The 22237-nt window shown below is 37.9% G+C and overlaps 1 protein-coding gene across 2 annotated transcripts in view; it reads right to left on the bottom strand.

Annotated features, from left to right (window-relative positions):
- Positions 1-464: 464 nt before the first annotated feature.
- The window catches only part of PLXDC2 (plexin domain containing 2), a 501202-nt gene continuing 479429 nt past the window's right edge, over positions 465-22237 (bottom strand). For both annotated transcript variants that reach the window (XM_043966481.1, XM_043966482.1), the window contains exon 14: positions 465-12206. In XM_043966481.1, coding sequence (XP_043822416.1) covers positions 12090-12206 — 117 coding nt within the window. In that variant the 3' untranslated portion in view covers positions 465-12089. The remainder of the gene's footprint in view (positions 12207-22237) is intronic.

The raw sequence follows: 22237 nt of genomic DNA, 5'->3' as shown, positions 1-22237 counted from the left end.
AGGCTCTGTTTTTCAAGCCAAGTACTTTTCATTACTCCTGTCATAGCACACTGCCTTTGTTGTCTTGAAAGTACTATACAAACATCATCTATTTTTGAGTACCATATCCCATCTTTAGGTTGAGATATAGAGGCTTAGGAAGAGAACAGCAAAAAAAGTATTTTGAGGAACTAGGGGGAAAATGGAGCCCCAGTGAAATACTGTAGTAATGAAGAGAAAGTCCCATGGGAACAAGCTTTGTGTAGCTATATTTTATGGGACTCTTTAAAAGAATATCTTTACTTCTTTCACAGAAGAAGCTTATGCTCTCAATTTAACAGGCAAACTGGTCATTATTAGTTTTCTTTTCCCACCAAAGCAAATTATAACAACACCCTGGACCATTTCCAATACAGTGGCTCAAAAAATGCTAGGCAAATACGATTTTGAATTGAACAGACTTAGGGTTTTTCTCTTTTGGTCTGCATGTTGAAGGGAGGAAGAAGATACAATTTTCAGTGTTTTTCACCTCTCACTACATGAAGTCAGTCCGCACATTTAAAAACAGCAGTTCTGATTTTATTGTGAAAAATCAAGGTAGAATTTGTACAGTGCAAACAACTGATAGAACGTTAGGATAAAGGATCAAAAAATAAGATTGCCCAGAATACTAAATAAATGTCCTTGACCAGTGTTCTAAAGAGTTTCATGTTCTGCATTCCATAATTACTATTTTTGCCAATCTGTGTGTGTGTGTGTGTGTGTGTGTGTGTGTGTGTGTGAAGTGCTGATGGATACTACAAGGAGGAAGAACAGTTAGAATCCAAAATGAACTAATTTCCTGAGGGATTTACACAGTATAGAAATATTAGTATTTTCATTCTTTCAAAACACCGTGTGAGGCAAACTATTGTAGTCCTTATCATTTATTAACAGGGGCCATAAAGTACTGTTATTTGCCTCTATTTCCCAACCAAACAGCAAAAGAGAGAACCAAACTTAGACAATCTGATGACTTGAACCACCATAGAACTTTGTCACTAAAATGCTCAGTGGGGAAAAAAAAAACTCTAAAAACAACAACAACATAAAATAGTTCATTGTTTCTTTGGAGCTCAAAAATTAAAAACAGCCATAATCAAAATGAATTTAAGCATGGTGGGCATAGGTTGAGAATAATTTTCCCATGATTCACTGTATTGGAGTCATGTCATTCTTTGGCAGTAGCTCCTGCCTATTCCTTGTTCAACAGACTTTTATTTTAGGTTTTGCTAGTGAGCCACTCATTTAATTAACATTGCTTTCTTAAAGAGATGGAAAAATTGCTTAAGAAAAGAACAACTGCCCAAAGCAACACAAATACTTTGGAAACTAGTGACTTGGATGCAGGAATATTTTTCAGAGGGTCAGTGTGGAGATGATTTGGGGTATTCCTAAATAAATGCATACTATTCATCAAAGTGGAGTGACTATGACTAGAGTGCTTAACTTTCTAATCAAGAAGACCTGGTTTTAAATCTCACCTCAGACACTCACTCTCTATGTGGTCCTCAGCAAGTCACTTAACCTTTCTCATTTTCAGTTTTGGCATCTAAATAGGGAGTACTATAACTGAAGCAGTTTAACAAGGTGCAATGAGCAAGGGCTTTAGAGCAAGGTAACCTGAATTCAAAATCTACCCTGGATGTTTGCTACCTGTATTACCTTGGTCAAGTTACTTCACATTCTTAGCCTTCTGTTTCTCTATCTGTAAAATGAGGGGTTGGATTAACAATAATAGTAATAACAGTCATAATGCATTGTATATTACAAATATTATCTCACTTGCTCTCCACAAAGATCCTGTAATATAGGTACTGTTATTAGCTCTTTTCTCCAGTTGGGGTTATTGAAGCAAGCAAAGGTGAAGTGTTTTGCTCAGCAAGCACAATTAGTGTCTGAGGGTGAATTAGAATTCAGGGCTTCCTGACTCTAGGCCTAGCTGTCTGTGCACTATGGTGCTACCCGTTACCTGATGTTGCATGGAATAACCCCTTTCAGCTCTAGATTTAATGATGTTGTGACTTGCAATGCTTACTTTACTGGATCAATTTAAGGAACAAATTAGATGATATATAACTATCTATCATAGTGGTCTTTGATGATATTTTACAATCTTTCAAGTTCTGTATAAATGTCAGTTGTCTTATTCCTAAATAAAAGCGCTGACAGACATAGCTAAAGGTGTTTAAAAAATTAAAACAAAACCACTTTTATTGTTTAATATGTAGTCAAACTTGACAGTAGTGTTACAGAAATTGCTTCCTTCTCCCCTTCTAAAATCCCAAATTTGCTGACATCAACTGAAAGTGAAGAACAAAATTAATTGTGAAAATAGCAATAACAAAGAAGATAAAAGGAATATTTGATCATCACTAGTTTCCAGGCCTGTGAATATGAATTCTGCCTCCTTCCCAGTCAATATACTGGCTTTCTTATATCTTTGCTACCAAGAAACGATTTCCAACATACTCTAAGCAGAACCAAAATTTTAAAATGCAAAGAAAGTTAACTTCAAAAAGCTGTATGGGGAAAGAATATAATGAATTATTGCAACAATACAGAAATCCCCAGAAAAAAATAAGTGGCAAATCAATATCTTATAATGGAATACATTCAAACTTAGAGACATGTAATCTTATAGTTAAAAACAATCAGGAGTTTATAGAAAATATGTAATATCTGCATATTCTCGTATTTAAAGCAGAGGGCTCCTGTATGTCACACCTCTTTTGCTATCAAACATCATTAGTGCAAATTCAGACACAAGGGTTTTACATTTGCAGGCTCAGGTAATTCAAGAAAATCAAAATCAATAATTATATCGGTTACTGAAGAATGTAGCCCTGGAATGAAACATTTCCATTTCCAGGGCAGGAAAAAATGGTAATGATGTCCAAAGTGCTGGTACAAATCCAAATTGTTCATTTCTGCAAGTTTTGTTTGTGATTAGTTTTGGGAAACCCTACATCTCCTTGAAAGACAAAGTCCCTTGAGATGAGACATAGAGCCTATAGAGAGAGTGAAAAACTCATTGGCCAGGTATCTCCATCATTCCCCTGTCTGGGGTTCTTCATTTTGATAAGCTTTTGACTCAGCTATACACAATCAGATTTCCTCCCCAATCTTGATCTCTTTTAGAAGTCATGTCGTGGGCTTATTGCTGTATGTGGCACATAATAGGTGCTTATGGAACATTAATTGACTGACTTTCTGATCTGGATGAAGGTAGCAATTATACTTAGGAATGCAGTAGGAATATTCTCTACCCCAGGTCAACTACTGTGTAAGGAATGCCAGCCTTTGGGGTGCTGGAGTTTTCTCCCTTTAATGCTTCAAATGCTTACAGACAGAATTACCAGAAACAGTCGTAAATTCCTGGCAGTAAATAATCCCATGATCCCAATTGGCATACCAGAAAGCCTGTCTTTTTTCCCCCTTTCTTTTGCCTTAAAAATAGTAGTTTTCCAAGGTGCTAGCCAAGTGTTCCTTTCTCCATGCTCCCCTGCAACCCCTGCGCTCCCCATTCAGATATGAGAGAGATTTGTTTTGTTTTTCTTAGAAGTCAGTGAAAAAGCTTCTCTCTCCAACCAGGACACTTGTGCCCATGTTCCACTATACGCAAAATGACTTTGTTTGAAATGATTTTATTACCGTCCTTAAAATGATTAGAGTGCCTTTTAGCAAGGAAGACCTGATTTCACCTAATGTCATTTTCAGTGCTGTCAAAATGAGGGCACCCAAAAAGACTTGATTTTGAGCTATAAAAATAGATTAATCTGGGTTTTCCCTATTCAAAGATTGCTGCACTGTACTATAAGGTCTCAACAAGGACATTTCTGAAGAAAGTGAAGGCATGTAATATGTGGGCCCTTTCCAGAGTTGCACCATATTCCTAGCGCCTCTCCCTTTAGGAAAATTCTTTCTGGCTTACGCTCTCCTGTGACATGAAATGAAAATTAAAAAACAACAACAAACACATCTGTTCTTATTAAATAATAAAGGCAATGGCAGTGGGGAGGGAATCTATTCTTGGTTAGACCTCAGACCCAAACTAACCTTATTACATAGTTTGGCAGACTGGGGGATCATCTGTATGGGTGCCATCCTGGAGGCAGAGATGAGTGTTATGCCAAATTCCACACCCCTCTGCCTGTTCTCTTATTTTGTGGAGACATGCCCAATTTGTGTTTCAGCTTCTTCTAATTGTCCAGACTTTGATGTGGTTCCAGAAGCATATTTGCCCATTGCACTGAAGTGGGGAAGACTGATAGGCCAGGAGCTTTGTTAATTATTATTAATACCCTGTTTCTCACTTCCATTCCCTTTCCCTCAGGTAGATGGGGGCAATGGTGCATGATGGGAAATAATAATTTAGTCGAAATCTTAAAACAGTAAGAGTAAGGTGTTGGATTTTGAGTCAGGATGACCTGAGTTTGAATCCTGCCTCAGTAACTTACTACTGAGTCTTCTTTGTTTTCTTTTCAGTTTTAGTTTCCTCATGTGGAGGATGAGAATTATAATAGTACCTACTTCATAGGATTCTTGTAAGGATCAAAAAAAATTTGGAAAGCACTTTGCAGATCATCAACTACTATAGAAATATAAACAAAATATAAACATGGGTTGCACAATTCTTTATTGACACTTAGGTCATGGAAAGCTTTTGTTTTGCATTCCCAACATTTTGCACAATGTATGGCATAAGGTAGGCACTTAACAAATGCTTGTTTATTAATTGCAAGTACAGAGACACTAAAGGGAGGGGGGAACCATTAAAAAAAAAGTCACTGCTGCAAAAGAATGGTGGGGATCATTGAGGTATTTTTATGCAAAACGAAATTGGTCAAAATGGATTCAACATCATTCTTTAAGTCAGATTTTTGTATGCATTACTCCATTGATTTTTAAAACCATTTCCCACTCAGTAATTCTAAATATTTAGGGGAAAAAGTTAAAGTCCCTAAATGAGACTCAGATACTTACTTTGTTTTTTTTTTTTGGGGGGGGGCATGGCTAAATGACTATACTCCTAAATGTCTTCATATGGAATTTGATGTGCTATTACAGTTACATGTAGATAGTTATTTGCTGCTTTCACATCTTGATTTTTCGTGAGATTCAGAAGTTTTCCAAAAGCCCATCATGACCTATTTAAAAGATTCTGTTTAATTCTCATGTTAATTAATAATAATTATATTTAAGAGTAAGAGTAGAGAGTTGTGGGATGGATCAGGGAAAATATGGATAGTACAGTACACAAATGAGACAATACTCTGAATGGTACATTAGACTGTACTGAGCATTCTAATCCTGAGGGTCAGTATTCTTGCTCAAAGTGAGCAAGACAACTGAAGCCACTTCTGCAAAAGGTCAATGTTAAGCCACAGTCAGCTCCACCTATTCTAACCCAGGGAAATTCTTCCATGAAACAAGAGGAACAATGATAAAGGAACATTTTGAGGGAGGTGTCTGAAACACTTTTTTTTGCCTTCGTTCCACTTCTGTGTGAAGCCCAAGTTGAGTCAAGAAGGCTCATTTCATGCGATTACAAGGTCAGAAGCTAAGGACCAAGTGGAACAGGGGATGATGGATAAATGACCAGATCTTCAATGGGCATAGTGTACAAATTGTTGGGAGGAAGGACACATGAACATGAGGACTTTGTCAAAGAGAGGTGATGAGGAGTGTTTATGTCTAGGTCAGTCACCACTTCAACAATGTAGACTGCCTATATTGGTTCATCTACTTCATCTTCAAATTTAAGGTTAGTCAACAGTTAATCGACAGAAAAACACCTCTAGAGAAACATCTCCCTATCTCTCCTAAAAGGCTATAATAGTCAAAGCCATGAGGACATTCCTTCTAAAGTTAGAGGTGAAGAAAAGGCCATATAGGATCCTGTTTCATGAAGAAGCTTTCCAAATTTTGCAAAATGAACATTGTAAGCAATTGGCTACAATGGTACTTTGGACACAAAGCTTCATGATAACAAACACTTCACTAATGAAGGCTATGGATTAAAAATACAACTGAAAATGAGGGAGCAGGGACCTATGAACCTAAAACTTATATTCTTTAGCCTCTAGTTGTTTTATTAACATTCAGAGTATAATTAACATTCCTAAAAACTACCAAGACTGCTTTGCTTCTGGAATTTTTAAAGAAACCTAAAGTTAATAAAATTTGAGAAGCCATAAGAGAAACACAGGTAAAAAAAAAGTGAAATTATGTTCTTTCTCAAAAGAGCAAGATTCAAATAAATTCGTCCCAGAATTTCTCTAGCAACTGTGAAACCATATCACAAATGAAAAGAAAAATATGTGATGGAATGACAAAAGCCACTGCATTAAAGGAGGAAGACTCAGGTACAAATCTTCAATCTCTGACCCCAGTTTCTTCATCTTCAAAATAAGGTGGTTGGATTAAGTAATCTTTAAAGTTCCTGCTAGCTACATACCTTCATGATACTACGCTAGTAACTATTTAAATTGGCCTAGGAAATGTGGTTATTCTATCACTGGAAACAAAGATGAAATGGCATAGCCAATATATGACATTTGTTTTTTCTTAAAAAATTCTCTAATCAGATGCTGCAAAATGAGCAATACCTTGACTTGAATGTGATAGAAAATTTGAATTGTATATTCCACATAATGCCAATGATCTATCACTTCTGATCAAAAGTTGCATACAATTTAAAGCCCTGGCAAAAGATTGTGATTAGAAACAAGGAAAGCACTTGTACAGAGCCAGCTAGATTTTTAGGACATTTTTCAGGCACAGGGGAGCAAAGCATTTAACAAACTGGGCAACATGGCGATACTAAGAAGCTAAGTTAACCATACAAACCAAAACATTATTCAGAACTGTCCAAATTTGAAAAGACCCTAATAAGGGACCAAGTACACAAGGGATAGTGTGAAGTTATTTGGTTGTCACAAGTTACAATTAGGGAGAAAATTAAACTGGAGAACACTAATATAACCTTTGTAATGGAAGTAAGAATATTGCCATCTCCTCACATGTGAACTCCACTTTGTTATTCACAGGGTATTTTCACAGGCTTTATCCAATGTGATCTTTGTAGGCCTTCACATTATGATCTTTACTTGCCTTATCCAATTTGAACAGCTTGGGGATTGTATGACTAGTACTAGAAGGGGACCTCTGAGGCCAGCTGGTCCAATCAGCCCCATTGAGTAGAGTGAAGCCCAGTTAGGTTATGCACTTTGGCATAGGCGGGTAGCATTGGAAGATTTTCAGCCTCTAACTTCAGATTCAGGGCTCTTTCCTCTTCATGATGAACTACTGCGGTAGGCAGATTTATATTTCCCATTGTACAGATGAGGAAACTAATGCTCCAAAGACTAAGTAGTGCCAGGATCACACATTGAGTCAGTGACTGAGCTAAGTCTAGAAACCAAGTCTTAACAACTCCCTAAATCATTATTCGTATCACTATTGAAGCATATCTCTTTACCAAATGAAGTTTGTCACAGTGTATAATACTGGATTTTTTTTCAGCATGATAAGCTGAATCAAGTAATTTTCATGTTCATCTCTGGATAAATTGCATCAAATATTATTCTTAGATGTTTGAGTTAAACCATGCTACAGAACAGTGCAAAGAAATATCTTTTACAGTAAATTATATCATCAGATAGTGCTATTTTCAATACTCAAATCTCTAAATGTTCACATACTCTAGGCAAGGAAGCTATCTATTACCCCTTTTTAAAGAATCCTTAGGTAATTAGATAAATCTGTTGGGTATTTCCTCCAAAATTATTGCTCACAATTGATTCATGCCTTTTCATCCGGTGTAGCTCTTGACCACATCCTGCCATACATTTTTATATAGGGGTCAACCCATAATACTGAAGGTCTTTTTTATAGACCTCTTCACATGTCAGAGATACCATTGAGGCATCTGGATTGTCTAACTGTTTTTCTTCCACCCTTATTTGACTTCTCATCTCTTTTTCTTGGCATACATATTTCTGATTATCTTATATGTTCACTCACATGGAATTTTCCATTAGCAATATATTGCAGTCTATCACAGCCCATTATAAATTCCACTGTTTCCCATTAGGTGACCCATAAGATGAATCCTTTAGGGACTGAGACATTCCATGATTTATAGGTATATAGCATAACCATAAGAATACCAATGTTTAAAAGATGGATTTTGGTTTCAAATTATAGCTTAAGATCTTAAAAACACCTCAATTTCCCAAATGTAACACAACCAATTATCTTCTTTTAATTTGGGGAGCTAGTTCACTATCCAACTTCAGTATGGTCAGAGTAAACAACCTTGGTCTCATAAGCTATTGCTGGTGAACATTGGGGAATGGATAAAAAGCCTAATATGAAAACAGGTTATTTTACCTTCGAAGGAAGTTTAAGTCATTTGCAATGATGAAGAGATAAAAAAAGCTAAGAAACTACATTAGCCAATACCTGATTTCCTTGTCAAATAAACTAGTTTAAAATTAAACTCATTTGTAAAAATACCATAGAGTAGCATGGTGAGAGTTACTGTATGATACAGTAGAAAATGCAATGAAGCAAATACAATAGGACTTGAGATTAACGTTCTACCTAATGAATGCACTGATGTAACCTTAGCTGCTTCAGAATTGGTAGATGGCAAAATCTAATTGGAAATTACAATGGGGATCAGAAGGCCTGAGTTCTAGGCCCTAGTCTTAGCAATAACTATGGCAGAACACTTTTCTTTTCTGAGCCTTCTCTGTCTCAGTTATAACCATAAGGGAGTTGGGTTAGATGATAAAGAGAAAATCTTAGATTGTATGGAGCTAGTACAATAGATTTAGGTCACGATTCCTGTAAAGATTATGCAATTAAATTAATATTCAAGGAAGAAGGAATTTTGGGTTGTTTAAGTCAGTCCTATTTGACTCCTGCTCTCAGGAAATATTTACAAGCCTTAAACTGCAATAATTCATTGAGTCAAATGGAAAAGGGGAAGAGAAACATTTATATAGGTACCAACCCATCAGTATTTTTCCATCTTAGTATGTGATGTCAGTGATGTTTTCCACATTTATCTTTTTTAATGCTAATGTCGACAACTGTAATAATCAAGGCAATGCCATGTTCCCATCTTCTTTATGAGGAAGCAGGTCCAAAGGGCTTAGATAATTAGCTTATGGCTTTATAGCAGTCCAGTAACAATTGCTCAACTTCCATTTGATATCAATAGTCAAATTAGTAAGCCAGGCTCATTAGCCCTTATTTGAGATCCACAACATCAGTTCTCACTATGCAGTACAGTAGGACAGTATAATCAAATAACATTCAATTTAATTTTCTTTGTGTTTGTTCTTCATATTCTTTTGTTTTGTTTCACTGTAATTTGTATGGCTATTAGATATGTGTGCCACAATAAGTATCATGTTATTAATATATATTATTAATGCAGTCACACTCTCTATATCGGAAGTCCAATTTCCATTTTATACTCTAAGACGACAGAGTTGTGCAGGGAAATCTAAGCACAGAATAGGGGTATATAATAGAAAACAAATTATACGAAAGAGGAAAGATGTCAGTTAAGGCTATCATCCTACTATCAAATTATAATACATCTCTGATGTGACCTGAGAGAACTTCTTCCCTATAGTCCTCCCCAAATGTTTCTACTCTAAGGTTGTCTGTAATGTTTTGTATTTAGGCAAACTGAGTAATTTAGATTACAGTTGTGAAAATTTTTCACATAATTATTAATCCTTACAATGCATATGAATGCATATAAGCTATGATGGGCTTTGGAATAACTTCTGTTTCCTCCATTAATATGCAGGAAATCAAACTTACATATAGGCTTAATAGAATAATTTGTCAATTACTGCCCTTGGAAGACAAATTTACTTTAAAAACCAACCAGAGAACAGCATCCCAGAAGGAAGTTGTCTACGTGATCATTAAATATTCTTAGAGTACCAGTTGCACCAGTTAAATTGGCAAGTCATTTGGTTATTGCTACATAACTAAATCTAACCCACAAGGCATGTGTTGGAACAGTTCATAAAAAATGAGAAGGCATATGGCTGTAAGATGGTCATCTTAAACTTCACTTTAACTTGCTTTTCAATTCTTTAAGATGACTGATACGTAACTTCTAAAAAAAAGCTTAAATGCCATGTTGGATAACTTAAAAAAAATCAAACTGTACTACACAAAAAACAAACCCCAAACAAACAAACAAAAAAACATTACTGGTTTACTTCATGAAGACAGTTATTAAGGAGAATCATGATTTATTAGTGGATTGAAGTCATTGGATTCAGACACTGTCTATACATTCTAAAATGTTAGTAAGGTGCTACTTATAATATATAAGCATGCTACTTGAGACCTGAACCTGCAAATGTTGAACACCGTACCTTAATAGGAATCACTTTGTACAGAATGTAAAGGGTTCATAAGTCAAGATGGCAATGGAATCATACACACAGTACTTGAATTTCAACTTTAGAAGTTCAGTGTATATTTTAACCCCTTTTCCTCCTCAAAGAATGTTTAAAATTCCTTTTCCAGTAAGGATGTTCACATCTGGATTGTGGTTAGTCCAACCAGGCCAATATGACTGGTGGCCTCATTTAAGGAGCTTTTAATTTCTTCTTAACCAAATCTGGGAAGGAAAGGGTCGATGTAAATGGAAGAGTGGCTCATGTAGGCAGGAAATTGTATGGCACTGCAATAGAATGAACCACTTTCCCCATGGGACATAAAAATATTCTAATATTAAGGATTATTTTACAACTCAATGGAAATATGCAGTAATGCAATCCATTTTCTTTGTCCAGATGACAAAATGCAGTCTTAACAGTCACAAGAGCCTGCCTTGTGTTAGCTATAAACAAAAATATATTTATATATATATATATTTATATTTATATTTATGCAACTACTATGTGCTTTAAACAAAATTACTGTATGAATCAGCAGGGTTCTGAAACATTTTCTTCTTTTTTTTTAATCTCTGGGGATGTGTGCTGGAAAATTGAATGGCTTCTTAGGCAAGAATCAACAATGAAACAGGCCATTAGTACTGACCTGGCCAAAAACAACAACAACAACAAAAATCCCAAAACAAACTCAAATCCACACCTATTTGTTTGAAATTCCTCAATAGTTTTGCTTCACAAAATGCCTGAGAAACTCTTCTGTGTTTCCTTCTCCTTCTATCATCCAAGACCATCTGTTACCTTCTTTTCACTCCATAGGTAGACCATGCAGGCAATACTTCTAAAAAAAAAATCCAGATTTGACATTCTGAGACAGAAATTGTGCCTCGCCAAAAGGTCATTGGGAGCTTCTTTGCCAAAGGTTCACCTAAAACTTGTGATATCTTTACACCCTATAGATGGAGAGGATATGTATCTCCTTAAAAGTGGGAGGCATGGTTTAATCTTCCTCTTGAGAAAATGGTTCACACTTAAAAGTAATGAACTTGTTTGAACAGGTGAGAGTGGATGTTGAAAACCAAAATTCTATTGCCATTTTTCATTTCTGAAGATTAGAAATTGCTTGTTTTGCATGTAGTCCCTCTTTTGCCTGTATGAATTGGTTTTGTTTTACCATCTTAAAATACTAATTATTGTCTTTTCCTTTAGAAACATAATCAGTTTACAAAACCTATTACCTCGGAGACCCCAGAAAACATATGAAACCAAAGGGGGATAGAACCCTTGTGAACTAAAGCTTTATTTCTTCCCTTGATTCTTATGCAACCCACACCTAAGCCAACAGCATGGTGGTCATGTCAGTGTTCTAATCAGTCCACTGAGGATGTTCTAAGTGAACTGTATGTCATTTTATTAAAGAAAACTACTGCTCAGCATAATCTGGTATCTTTGCAAATTCCCTTCCCCAGCTTTCTTAGGCAAGGCTGATCCGGAAATCATCCCTTGTTCAGGCTACAGCAGCTTAGGGCGCCATTATTTTTTTCTTTGTTTTATAAATTTTTTTAAAGATATAGGCGAAGTTAAAGTCTTACACCTGTAAGCCAGTACTGGTGTTCTGTCCTAGAAATTTTAACACTGCTCTGATACAATAAAACCTTCTTTTTCTCCAACAGGTTCAACTTCAGCATACGCAGGGTGTCCAGAGCCTCTTCGAAACTTCATGGCTGGCCATCTGCTGGGACGTCGCTAAAAACAACAACAACAACAAAAAAAAAAAACACAGAATAAAGAGTAAGTACAGATAATTTAAATGTTATGAGGGGGAGAAATCTTTAATGTGTTTTAAATACATTTTCTTTTTTTTTTTTTTCTTTTCTTTTGCAGGGCAATGAGAGTTAAGTGACTTGCCCAGGGTCACATAGCTAGTAAGTGTCAAGTGTCTGAGGCCAGATTTAAACTCAGGTACTCCTGAATCCAAGGCCAGTGCTTTATGCTCTGCACCACCTAACTACCCCCCCTTTTTAAATACATTTTCAATGCTGTTTAATCACCTACTTTCTCTGTCATAAACAACGTGATATAAACATTAAATATAGTGAGTATAGATTGGCCTTGGGGTCTGGATGACATGGGTTCGAGAACTTCCTCCATCACAAATTGGCCTCTTGGTACACCATATATCTCTCAGACCGTAAGTTGCATAATAGTTGCAAATCTGTATTGGTAAAGGGAGTTTCATCTCTCAAGGGAATTTTCACTTCACACCAATACAATTTCGACAACAACATTCTCCTTCAGTCCTCCAGAACCTTCTCTCCAAGATCATTTTACTTAACAGATGACAATTGAAAGCCATCTCACTAGTATATCTTTCATTCAGACATTATAGATAGAAAAGGGTCAAGAAGAGTGTAATGGAAGTCCCACAAATCTAGAATCAAAAGACCTGAGTTTGAGTCTAGGCTTTATTTAGTATAAGATAGCTAGCTGTGTGTAAGTCATTAACCTAACCGATCTTTAACACTTTATGATTCTTTAAAATCTTATATCATTCAAAATTCTCATTGCAGATAGTTTGATTTCAGTCATTGGATAGTTTGAGTTCAGTCATTTCAGTAGTGACTGACATCTCGTGACCCCACTTGGGTCAAAAGATACTGGACAAAAGGATTGCTATATGATACATGGTACCTGATACAAGGTACACAATACATGGTACATGACAAATACGACATGGTACTACACAGTACAATACAGTTCAGTCATTTCAGTAGTGTCTGACTCTCTGTGACCCCATTTGGGTCAAAAGTGCAACATGACCTTGTGAATAATGTACTGGTGCAAAAACAGGAGTATTTGTAACGTTTTGGAGATGCTTCCAACCCTATTTTCCAATACAAAACTTAACATATTGCTGATAAAAGTTACATCAATTAATCAATAAGCATTCATTAAATATCTGCTATGTTCACTTTCCACTTCTGTCATTTGGTACCTTTGTGACCTTGGGCAAATACCCTCAGGGCTCAGTTTGGTTTTTTTTATCAGCAAAATGAAGTTATTCATTATAGCTTTAAATCTGTGATATCAGTATCTTAAATACCAGGTTATTTGGAAGTGGGGTGAGAGACCAGGAAAGAACTTATGTCAGAGATGGGGCTTGAATTAAGCTTTCCAGAATGCTAGGGATACTACGAGGTGAAAGGGAAGAAGGACATTCAAGGCATTCAGGAGAGCTTATGCAAAGGCAGAAAATGGGAGATGGGAGGAAGATGGGATGTCACGTGTGAGGGACAGCCAGTTTGGATGGACCATAGAGTATATGGAGGAAAAGATTATGTCCTAAAACTGGAAAAGTAGATTGAAGCCAGGTTATGAAAGGATTTAAATACCAAACAGAGGCGTTTGTATTTGATTCCAGAGACCAGAGAGAGCTATGGGATTTTCTTGAGTCTAGGAATGCCATGATCAGATTTGTGCCTCCTTCTTCCCCATCTGTCTTTCAGAGGCTTTTGTGACCCCAAACATCCAGGTCTTGCTCTTGGTTGATTCAATGCAGTTCTTCTAGATTTGTAGGACACAGCAGTACTTCCTGACTAGTTTTCCAGAGGCCTCAGGGCCACGATTCTTCTGGGTTTTATTGGTACTCTCCATAAGGCTTGGTTTTAGAGACCTCAGGGCTCCCCAAATACCCAAAGTCAAACACTTAAAGGCCTTGCCCCTGAAACTGAATTTTCAGGCATTCTGGCACGCAGCCATAAGGCTATGGAGACCCATTACTTCTGGATACTACCAGGACACAGCAACATCTACCTTCTATCTGTGTGTCTGGCATCCACCAAAGACAAAGGCAGCCAGGTGGCACAGTGGATAGAGCAATGGACTAGGAGTCAGGAAGATCTGAGTTCAAAACTTGACTCAGACACGCTTTGTGATCATGGATAAATGGCTTAAAATCTCTTAGCCTCAGTCACCTCATAAAATGGGGATGATAATAGCATCTATGTCAAAAGGGAGTTGTGAAGACCAAATGAGATAATGTGCATAAGATGCTTTATAAACATCCAATCACTACAGAAATGCCAGCTGTTATTAATACTGCCCAACCCTACTATACCTTGCTCCAGATTCAAGATCTCAGACACCCAGGGACATTCTATTTGGACTTAATCCCTACCCCTTATTACTTTCCCCAGTCCAGCAATACTGCCAAAGAATCCCTTTCCCAAGTATTGTTGCACACTTTCTCCTCTCATTCTTACCCATCTCAACCATACCCCACCTCCATCATTTCCAGAGCTGGCTGCCCCTTTGACTATACTCTCTAGAACTCTCTTGCCAATTCTATCTTTTGATGGTTCCTGAGACTTATCTCCCAGCAGATGACAATGAAAATGCCATAGTTTCCCTCATATATCAATATGGTGGACACAGTTTCCTAATCCCCTCACCCCCGTGCAAACTAGTTTCCTTAAATTTAAATATTCTCAAAAGACAACCATGGAGAGCTCCATTTTCTCTCTGATCATTGGCTAGAAGACCAAAATGGGAAACTCAGAGGCAAGAGAGTATCACTTACCTAAACTAACTCACAGCGTCCTTGATGTATATATCCTTTCCCATACATGGCTGTCAATCTACCTTTGTTAAGTATTGAATGAACTATAAGTTTCTGATTTTGTTCCACTCTTTAACCAAAACTACTAAGGGCCAACCCTGAATCAGGTCTTGTCCAATTACCAACCATCTCACTGGTTAGGGAGTCATAACACTCCTCACTTACCATTGCCACTTCCAGACTCTCCCTTCACTACAGCAGATTTCACCGTTCAGATGCCTTTTACTATTCAGAATTGTCACCCCATCCAGATCTCAATGGCCATCACATACTAACTCCCAGGATATTCACTCTCCTTTCTCAGTCATCTCAGCAAAGGAGTCACAGTATTCCTCTCTGCTCCAACTACTAGAATCCGTGGTTAAGAAGACAAGGTAAGCTAGAAAGTGTCCAAAGAAGAATGACCCTGATGGCTGAAGGTCCTGAGTCCATATCAGGTGAGGGTGAGTAAAGGAATTTGGCACGTTTAGCCTAAAGAAGGCTCCGAAAGGATGTGATTTTTTTTTTTGTTTTTGTTTTAGTGAGGCAATTGGGGTTGCCCAGGGTCACACAGCTAGTAAGTGTTAAGTGTCTGAGGTCAGATTTGAACTCAGGACCTCCTGACTCCAGGGCCGGTGCTCTATCCACTGCGCCACCTCGCTGCCCTGTGATGTTTTTGAAGCACTATCATGTGGATGAGGTCTCAGGCTTGTTCCATTTGGCCCTTGTGGACAAACAAGGAAAACATTGAATGGGAAAGAGGCCAATGTAAGCTTGATTTTAGGGAAAACTTATTAACAATTAGATATGTCCATATACGAAGTGGGCTGCCTCAAGAGGTGGTGGCTTCCCCATCCTTGGAGGTCTTCAAGTAGACTCTGGATGACCACTGTAATAAGTATTCCTTTTGTGCATAGGGAGGACTAAAGATAGCCACAGAGGTGCCTTTACACTCTTAAATTCTGTGATTCTGCCTTCATTGTTAGAGGATGTTCCTCAAATACCCCAATTTTTCTGTTCCTCAGTCTACTCATATTCCATAGCCTACTTCCCCACCTCAGCTTCATGGAGGGCAAGTAGCACCTACTCGTGCTACTTTCATGTTCATGAACTCCAAACTTCCACTATCCAATCATAATCTTTTACCATCCCATCTCTCTGTATGTCCCACTAACCACAGCAGTTGTTAGCCTCTTACAGCACCCTCAACTCCCCTAAGCCTTCTTTTTTGTTTTGGGTGGGGCAGTGAGGGTTAAGTGACTTGCCCAGGGTCACACAGCTAGTAAGTGTCAAGTGTCTGAGGCCAGATTTGAACTCAGGTCCTCCTGAATCCAGGGCCAGTGCTTTAACCACTGTACCATCTAGCTGCCCTCTTCCCTAAGCCTTCTTAATTGAGGCACCCAGGCATTCCTTCATTGAAAGTATCAAGGCTGTTCACAAAGGGCCCCTTCTCTCCAATTTCATCTTGAATCCCTCTGATGTCTTCCCCTACTTTGTACTACTTTATTCTATTCTCTGCTGAATAGGTGGCCCTTTTCTTTGCCAAGAGCAACACCTGTACATATGCCCTTGATCAATCCCCTCCTATATTCTATAGCAGGTTGCCTCCACCATCATTCCCATTCTCTTATCATGATTCTTTGCCTATCTATTTGTTCCTTCCCTATTGACTACAATATGCTTGTGTCTCCCTTATCCTCAAAAAAAAAATCTTGCTTGTTCCTACCACCCCAACTAGCTGTCCTCCTATATCTCTTCTCCTTACCTTCATAATTCAACTCTTTTAGAAAGCTATCTACTCTCAGAGCCTCCACATTCTCTCTTCTAAAGCCTCTGTAATCTGACTTCAGACTTCATCATTCAACTAAAGCAACTCTCTCTAATAAATAAGTGGTATTTAGATCCCTGGATCTCTCCCAAATTCCATTCCCACATCATAAAAAGACAATTGGATATTTCAAGCTATTGGGTATTTAGCTAGGTAGCACAGTGGATAGAGTTTGGACCCTGGAGTCAGGAGAACCTGAGTTGAATTGCAGCCTCAGACACTAGCTGTGTAACCCTGGGCAAGTCATGTAACCTGGTTTGCCTTAGTTTCTTCATCTAAAATGAGCTGGAGAAGGAAATGGAAAACCACTCTGGTATCTTTGCCAAAAAATAACTCATGAAGTCATGGGTCATGAAGAGTTAGCCATGACAAATCAACTAAAAACAACAACAAAAATAATATATGTATATATTTTATAATAATATAATAACTATGTTATTATAGTAAGAACAGTTTTCATTGCTATTGAATGAATGAATTAATATTAATAACAGAGAAACAGCAAGGAGACCTTCATAGGGAATGATCAGCCATCCTGATTATGGAGGGCTTTCCATGGCCCTAGCTAAGCCCTTGAAGCTATTTTTCACTTCATGCCTTGGTCATCTTCTTGCCTACATGTTAAATCTGCCTGCCCCAACCTCCTAGTCATTTCCAGCTCTGGGACCATACCATTGAAAATGGAATATTATGCCTCCAGGGGAGAAAGAGAGGTGGGTGACCTTGCATACCCCTTTTTCATATAAATCCAATTCACTGCAAGCCCTCGTCCTAATTCTTAAAAATGATATTAAAATTCAGTTTAGCATTAAAACCTTGCATCATCTTTTATTTAATTAATAAATCTTGTATTACTCAGGAGGGGGTTATCATCCTACCTTTACATTCTTCTTATGCCTTTCTCCTCAGCACATCTATATGCTTGGCATATAGGTGAACAAGGGTGCTACCTCAGGCACGGTGAGAATCTCCTTTGGACTGTCCTGCCACTTTAACAGCTATTGCTGCTGGTAGCAAAATTGAGTAAAGCAATCTCTGGACTTGTGCCACATTGTGTGTGTGTGTGTGTGTGTGTGTGTGTGTGTGTGTGTGAGAGAGAGAGAGAGAGAGAGAGAGAGAGAGAGAGAGAGAGAGAGAGGGGGGCAGGCAATTGGGGTTAAGTGACTTGCCCAGGGTCACACAGCTTGTAAGTGTCTCTGGGTGGATTTGAACTCAGGTCCTCCTGAATCCAGGGCTGGTGCTTTATCTTCTGCACCACCTAGCTGCCTGCTTTGTGCCACATTCTTAAGGGCAATACCAGAGCCCTTGATATTTCTTGATATTTCTATAGGCATCCCGAAATCATGTACCACTCACAAAAGCATACCTGCTCACTCATTTTGCTTTTTTTCTGATTTGTTAACTAGAGTCAGGGCTTCAAGTTCAGCCTCATGCTGAAGAAGCCAAAGGAAGGGACCAATGACCTCCTCAGGAGTGATGATAGCATATCCAAAAGTCAATTTACCAAAAAATCATTTCAGAGCCAGGAACCATCTGTGGAGCAGGAATAATCTGGGTTTTTCTATCTGTTTCTTGGAGATCTTGAAGGATTAAATCAACAATTTTAATACAATCATGGTCCTGGGTTTCCATCTTCTTTGTCAAACAAGCTGTCAAATACATGGACATGGAGACACACAGACACGGAGACACATGGAGATGGAGACACATGGACATGGAAATGGAGAAATATGGACAACCTGGCTAATGTGGAAATGTTTTACATGACTGCTCATATTGATCTGCTTGAATTCTTGGGGGGCAGGGAGGAACACAAAGTTTTAAAAATCAACATGGACACACAGGCACAGACATAGACATAGATACAGACATGTGGTTACACGGAGACATGGCTACATGGAGACATGGTTACACGGAGACATGGTTACATGGGGAAGATCTTTATGAAATGATGCCCCATTCCACCTCTCCTCTTCCCACTCCCCCAGTGCAATCCTCTCATCCCTTAATTTTCTCCTAAAGATCCTTATCCTCATCGTCACCAATCCATCTGCATTCTCATCACAGAGATATGGAGGCACAGTTACACGGAGACAGAGTTACATGGAGATATGGGTACACAGAGACATGGGGAAGATCTTTATGAAGTGATGCAGAAGAATCCTCTTCCACCTCATCAATCCATCCTCATCCTTATCAATCACCACTCCATAAGCCCTTTCCTACTTCTTTCATGTGGGATTTTACCCTATATGGGATTTTTACTCCCCTTCTCCTTCCTCCAGTACACTACAAGGACACTGCAAAAATAAACGATTAAATTATAGGAAAAAGATCCTGAAGTCCTTAAAGGGGCTCAAATGATACCTAACAGGTATTTGGTCCATTTATCGAAGATTTTCTGCTGCAAAAAAGGCGGGGGGGGGGGCAGCTAGGTGGCACAGTGGATAGAGCACTGGCCCTGGATTCAGGAGAACCTGAGTTCAAATCCAGCCTCAGACACTTGACACTTACTAGCTGTGTGACCCTGGGCACATCACTTAAGCCTTATTGCCCTGCAAAAAAAAATTCTGGTTTCATGGTAGATGAGACAAATATGGAACAAAGAAATTTCATCTCTATCTAAAGAATTTTAATGTGAAAAAGCTTAAAAATCATCACAGATTCAGTGGCATTTGGCAACTGTTAGTTTTGCCAATTATTTGCCACTGTTGGTGATTAATGTCTTCAGAAAGGAATTTTTACAACAGGAGAGAATGAGTATTAACTCTGTGTCCTAGGCAGATTCCAATCAAAGTAATTATTTTTGCCCTAATAAAATTTTATTTAGCATGTACTCAAAATGTAAGAAGAAAGTTCTGCATTCATTAACTCATTAGACCTCTTGAATAGTGAAATAATCACCCATATTTTCTGTAAGTGGAAATTGAAACTAAAAGGGCTACAGATTAGCCCCAGAATTGGAAATTACCATCAATCAATAATTATTGAAAATTCAGGAAGTGTAGCAGTGCATAAGAGTCTTTATCCTAGTTGAATGGAAAAAGTGACTCTATCCCAATGTTTACAAAAGAATACTTCATCTTGTAAGCTGGCTAGTCATGCTATGGGGTAGTTTCAAAGCTCCCAATCAGTAGAATGAAAGTCCCTTGAAATGAAATTTTTGTTTTTGTTTATGTCTTTCTCCTATCTAGCACAGTGCTTTGCAGTATCAAACATTTTATTACTGATTGAGAAATTATAGTGTTTTGGAAAATGAAAAAACAGTCCCTTCTCTCAAAGACCTGATGTGCTTATATATCTCACCTGAAATACTACTTCTAAAAACTCTCATTGGTCAAGCTAAATATTGAATCAAAAAGGGGGAGAATTATCTCATCATTAGATCAAATTTTATTTGAAATATAAATTCTAATTTGCATCTGTTTAATTGTTTCTCCAACTCAAGTAGGATGTGAAAATTCACTAGTACACAAGATTTGTAGCACTTAGCTCTAAGGATACAATGCAGTTTTGTTTTTTCAGCTTTCTGTACAGAAATTGTGGCCATGAGTGGAAGGTTTGCTGTGAAACTAATGACCACTTTTGGCCAGTAAATATCTCCCTGTTTTATGCATTTCTTAACATTTATCCTCAGAGGATTTTCAAATGACATAAGCTCTGTGGCTTCCTTGATCATGGACTTCTTAAAAGAACTTTAGCATCTGCGAGGAAGAAAGCTTGTTGATAGATAATTCAATTCAATAAGATTATATATTAAGAGCCTGTTGTTTAGTCATTTCTTCATTCCTGACTCTTCTTGACACCATTTTGGGGTTTTCTTGTCAAAGATCCTGGAGTAATTTGCCATTTCCTTCTCTAGCTCATTTTATACAGATGAAGAACCTGAGGCAAACAAGATTAACTGACTTGCCCAGGCTCATACAGTACTAAGTGTCTGAGGCCAGATTGGAACTCAGGAAGATAAATTTTCCTGACAACAGGCCTGGTGTTCTAGCCATAGTGAGAAAACAATAGGATTTGGCAGATACTTAAAGGCTCACCTGAAGATTAATCTAAACTGATTGAATTAAGTGAGAGTGATTGACTTTGCTGATTAGCCTACTTCAAGTTAACTAGATTGTAACCACACCCCGTTGGCCCTTAAGGAGGTATTGTTCTCAGAAGCTAAGGACTTTAACCTCAACTGGAGACCACTCTCAAGTCCAGTGAATCGATGGATTTGGATAATGCCTGCCAATCAGCTTGAAGCAGTGTGTAAGGACTGCCTCTGCTCCAGATCTATAAAAAGCTTCCACACTCAGTTTGAGAGGGAATTCATGGTTGAAGCAAGCTCATGGCAGAGGACTTGAGGAAGAACCAGACCAGGCTGGAACTCTAGGCTAGATAGGCCTTTTCGTAACTCCACGTGTTCTTTTTTTTTTTCTAATACCTAGTATGCTTTAATAAATGCTTAATGCCCAAAGACTGGTGCTAAAGCTTCTAATTTAAGGTGACCACACATTAGAATTTTTTAGACACCACACTTAGATTTTAAACAACACACCATTGTGCCACCTAGCTGTCCCATTAAGAGTACTATGGGTAAAATAAATCACTCTAGTCCCTGGGGATTAAAAGATAGTTCCAGTCAATCAAATGTTTCTTTTATGACTGATAGGGACCCAACATAAGGGTATACAAGTATTCCAGAGGGAATGTGTAGTGTCTCTTTTTGTGATAGTCTCCCTCCTTGTCACATATTTTGACTTCTTGAGGGGAGGAACACTTACTTTTGAATTTTCCAATATTAACCTCTCTGGCCTCATTTTCCTCATTTGTAAAGTGAAAAGTTTAGAGTAGAAGGTCTTTGATGACTCTTCCAATTCTAACCCCTATGATCATCTGAGGTCCTTGACTATAGCATATAGTAGTCATTTCATAGTTGTAAGTTGGATTCTACTTAATTGAATTTGAATTGGTAGATAAGGCAGAAGAACTCAAGACAAAGAGCTTAATGGAGGAGCAGTGGAATGAGAGGTAGACTTTGCTTTAAGTAGTCACTTTGAAAGATGAGCAAAGGATCATAATATGTGCTTCAGTGACAAAAATGACATTTTGTCAGCTCTATATAGGTCACTCATTTATGTAAGTACTGGCAACTGATTTGACTTCAGTCACATTTAAATACATTAATATGAAGTAATTCCTTTAACATAGAGAACTCATCTTCATATGGTAACTCCCTCTGCACAATGCAGCTTGTAATCTCCCTATATATAAATGAATAGGCCTCTGAGACCTTTAGAAATTGATGATTTGTCTAAGTTCTTACAGTTTGTAAATGTCAGGGAGACAGAGGGTAGGGAGTTT

Source organism: Dromiciops gliroides, chromosome 5 (genome assembly GCF_019393635.1).
Source record: "Dromiciops gliroides isolate mDroGli1 chromosome 5, mDroGli1.pri, whole genome shotgun sequence".
In the NCBI taxonomy this organism is placed as follows: Eukaryota; Metazoa; Chordata; class Mammalia; order Microbiotheria; family Microbiotheriidae; genus Dromiciops; species Dromiciops gliroides.
Note: the sequence above shows the minus strand (reverse complement) of the source record. Positions and strands in the feature narration are given on the sequence as shown.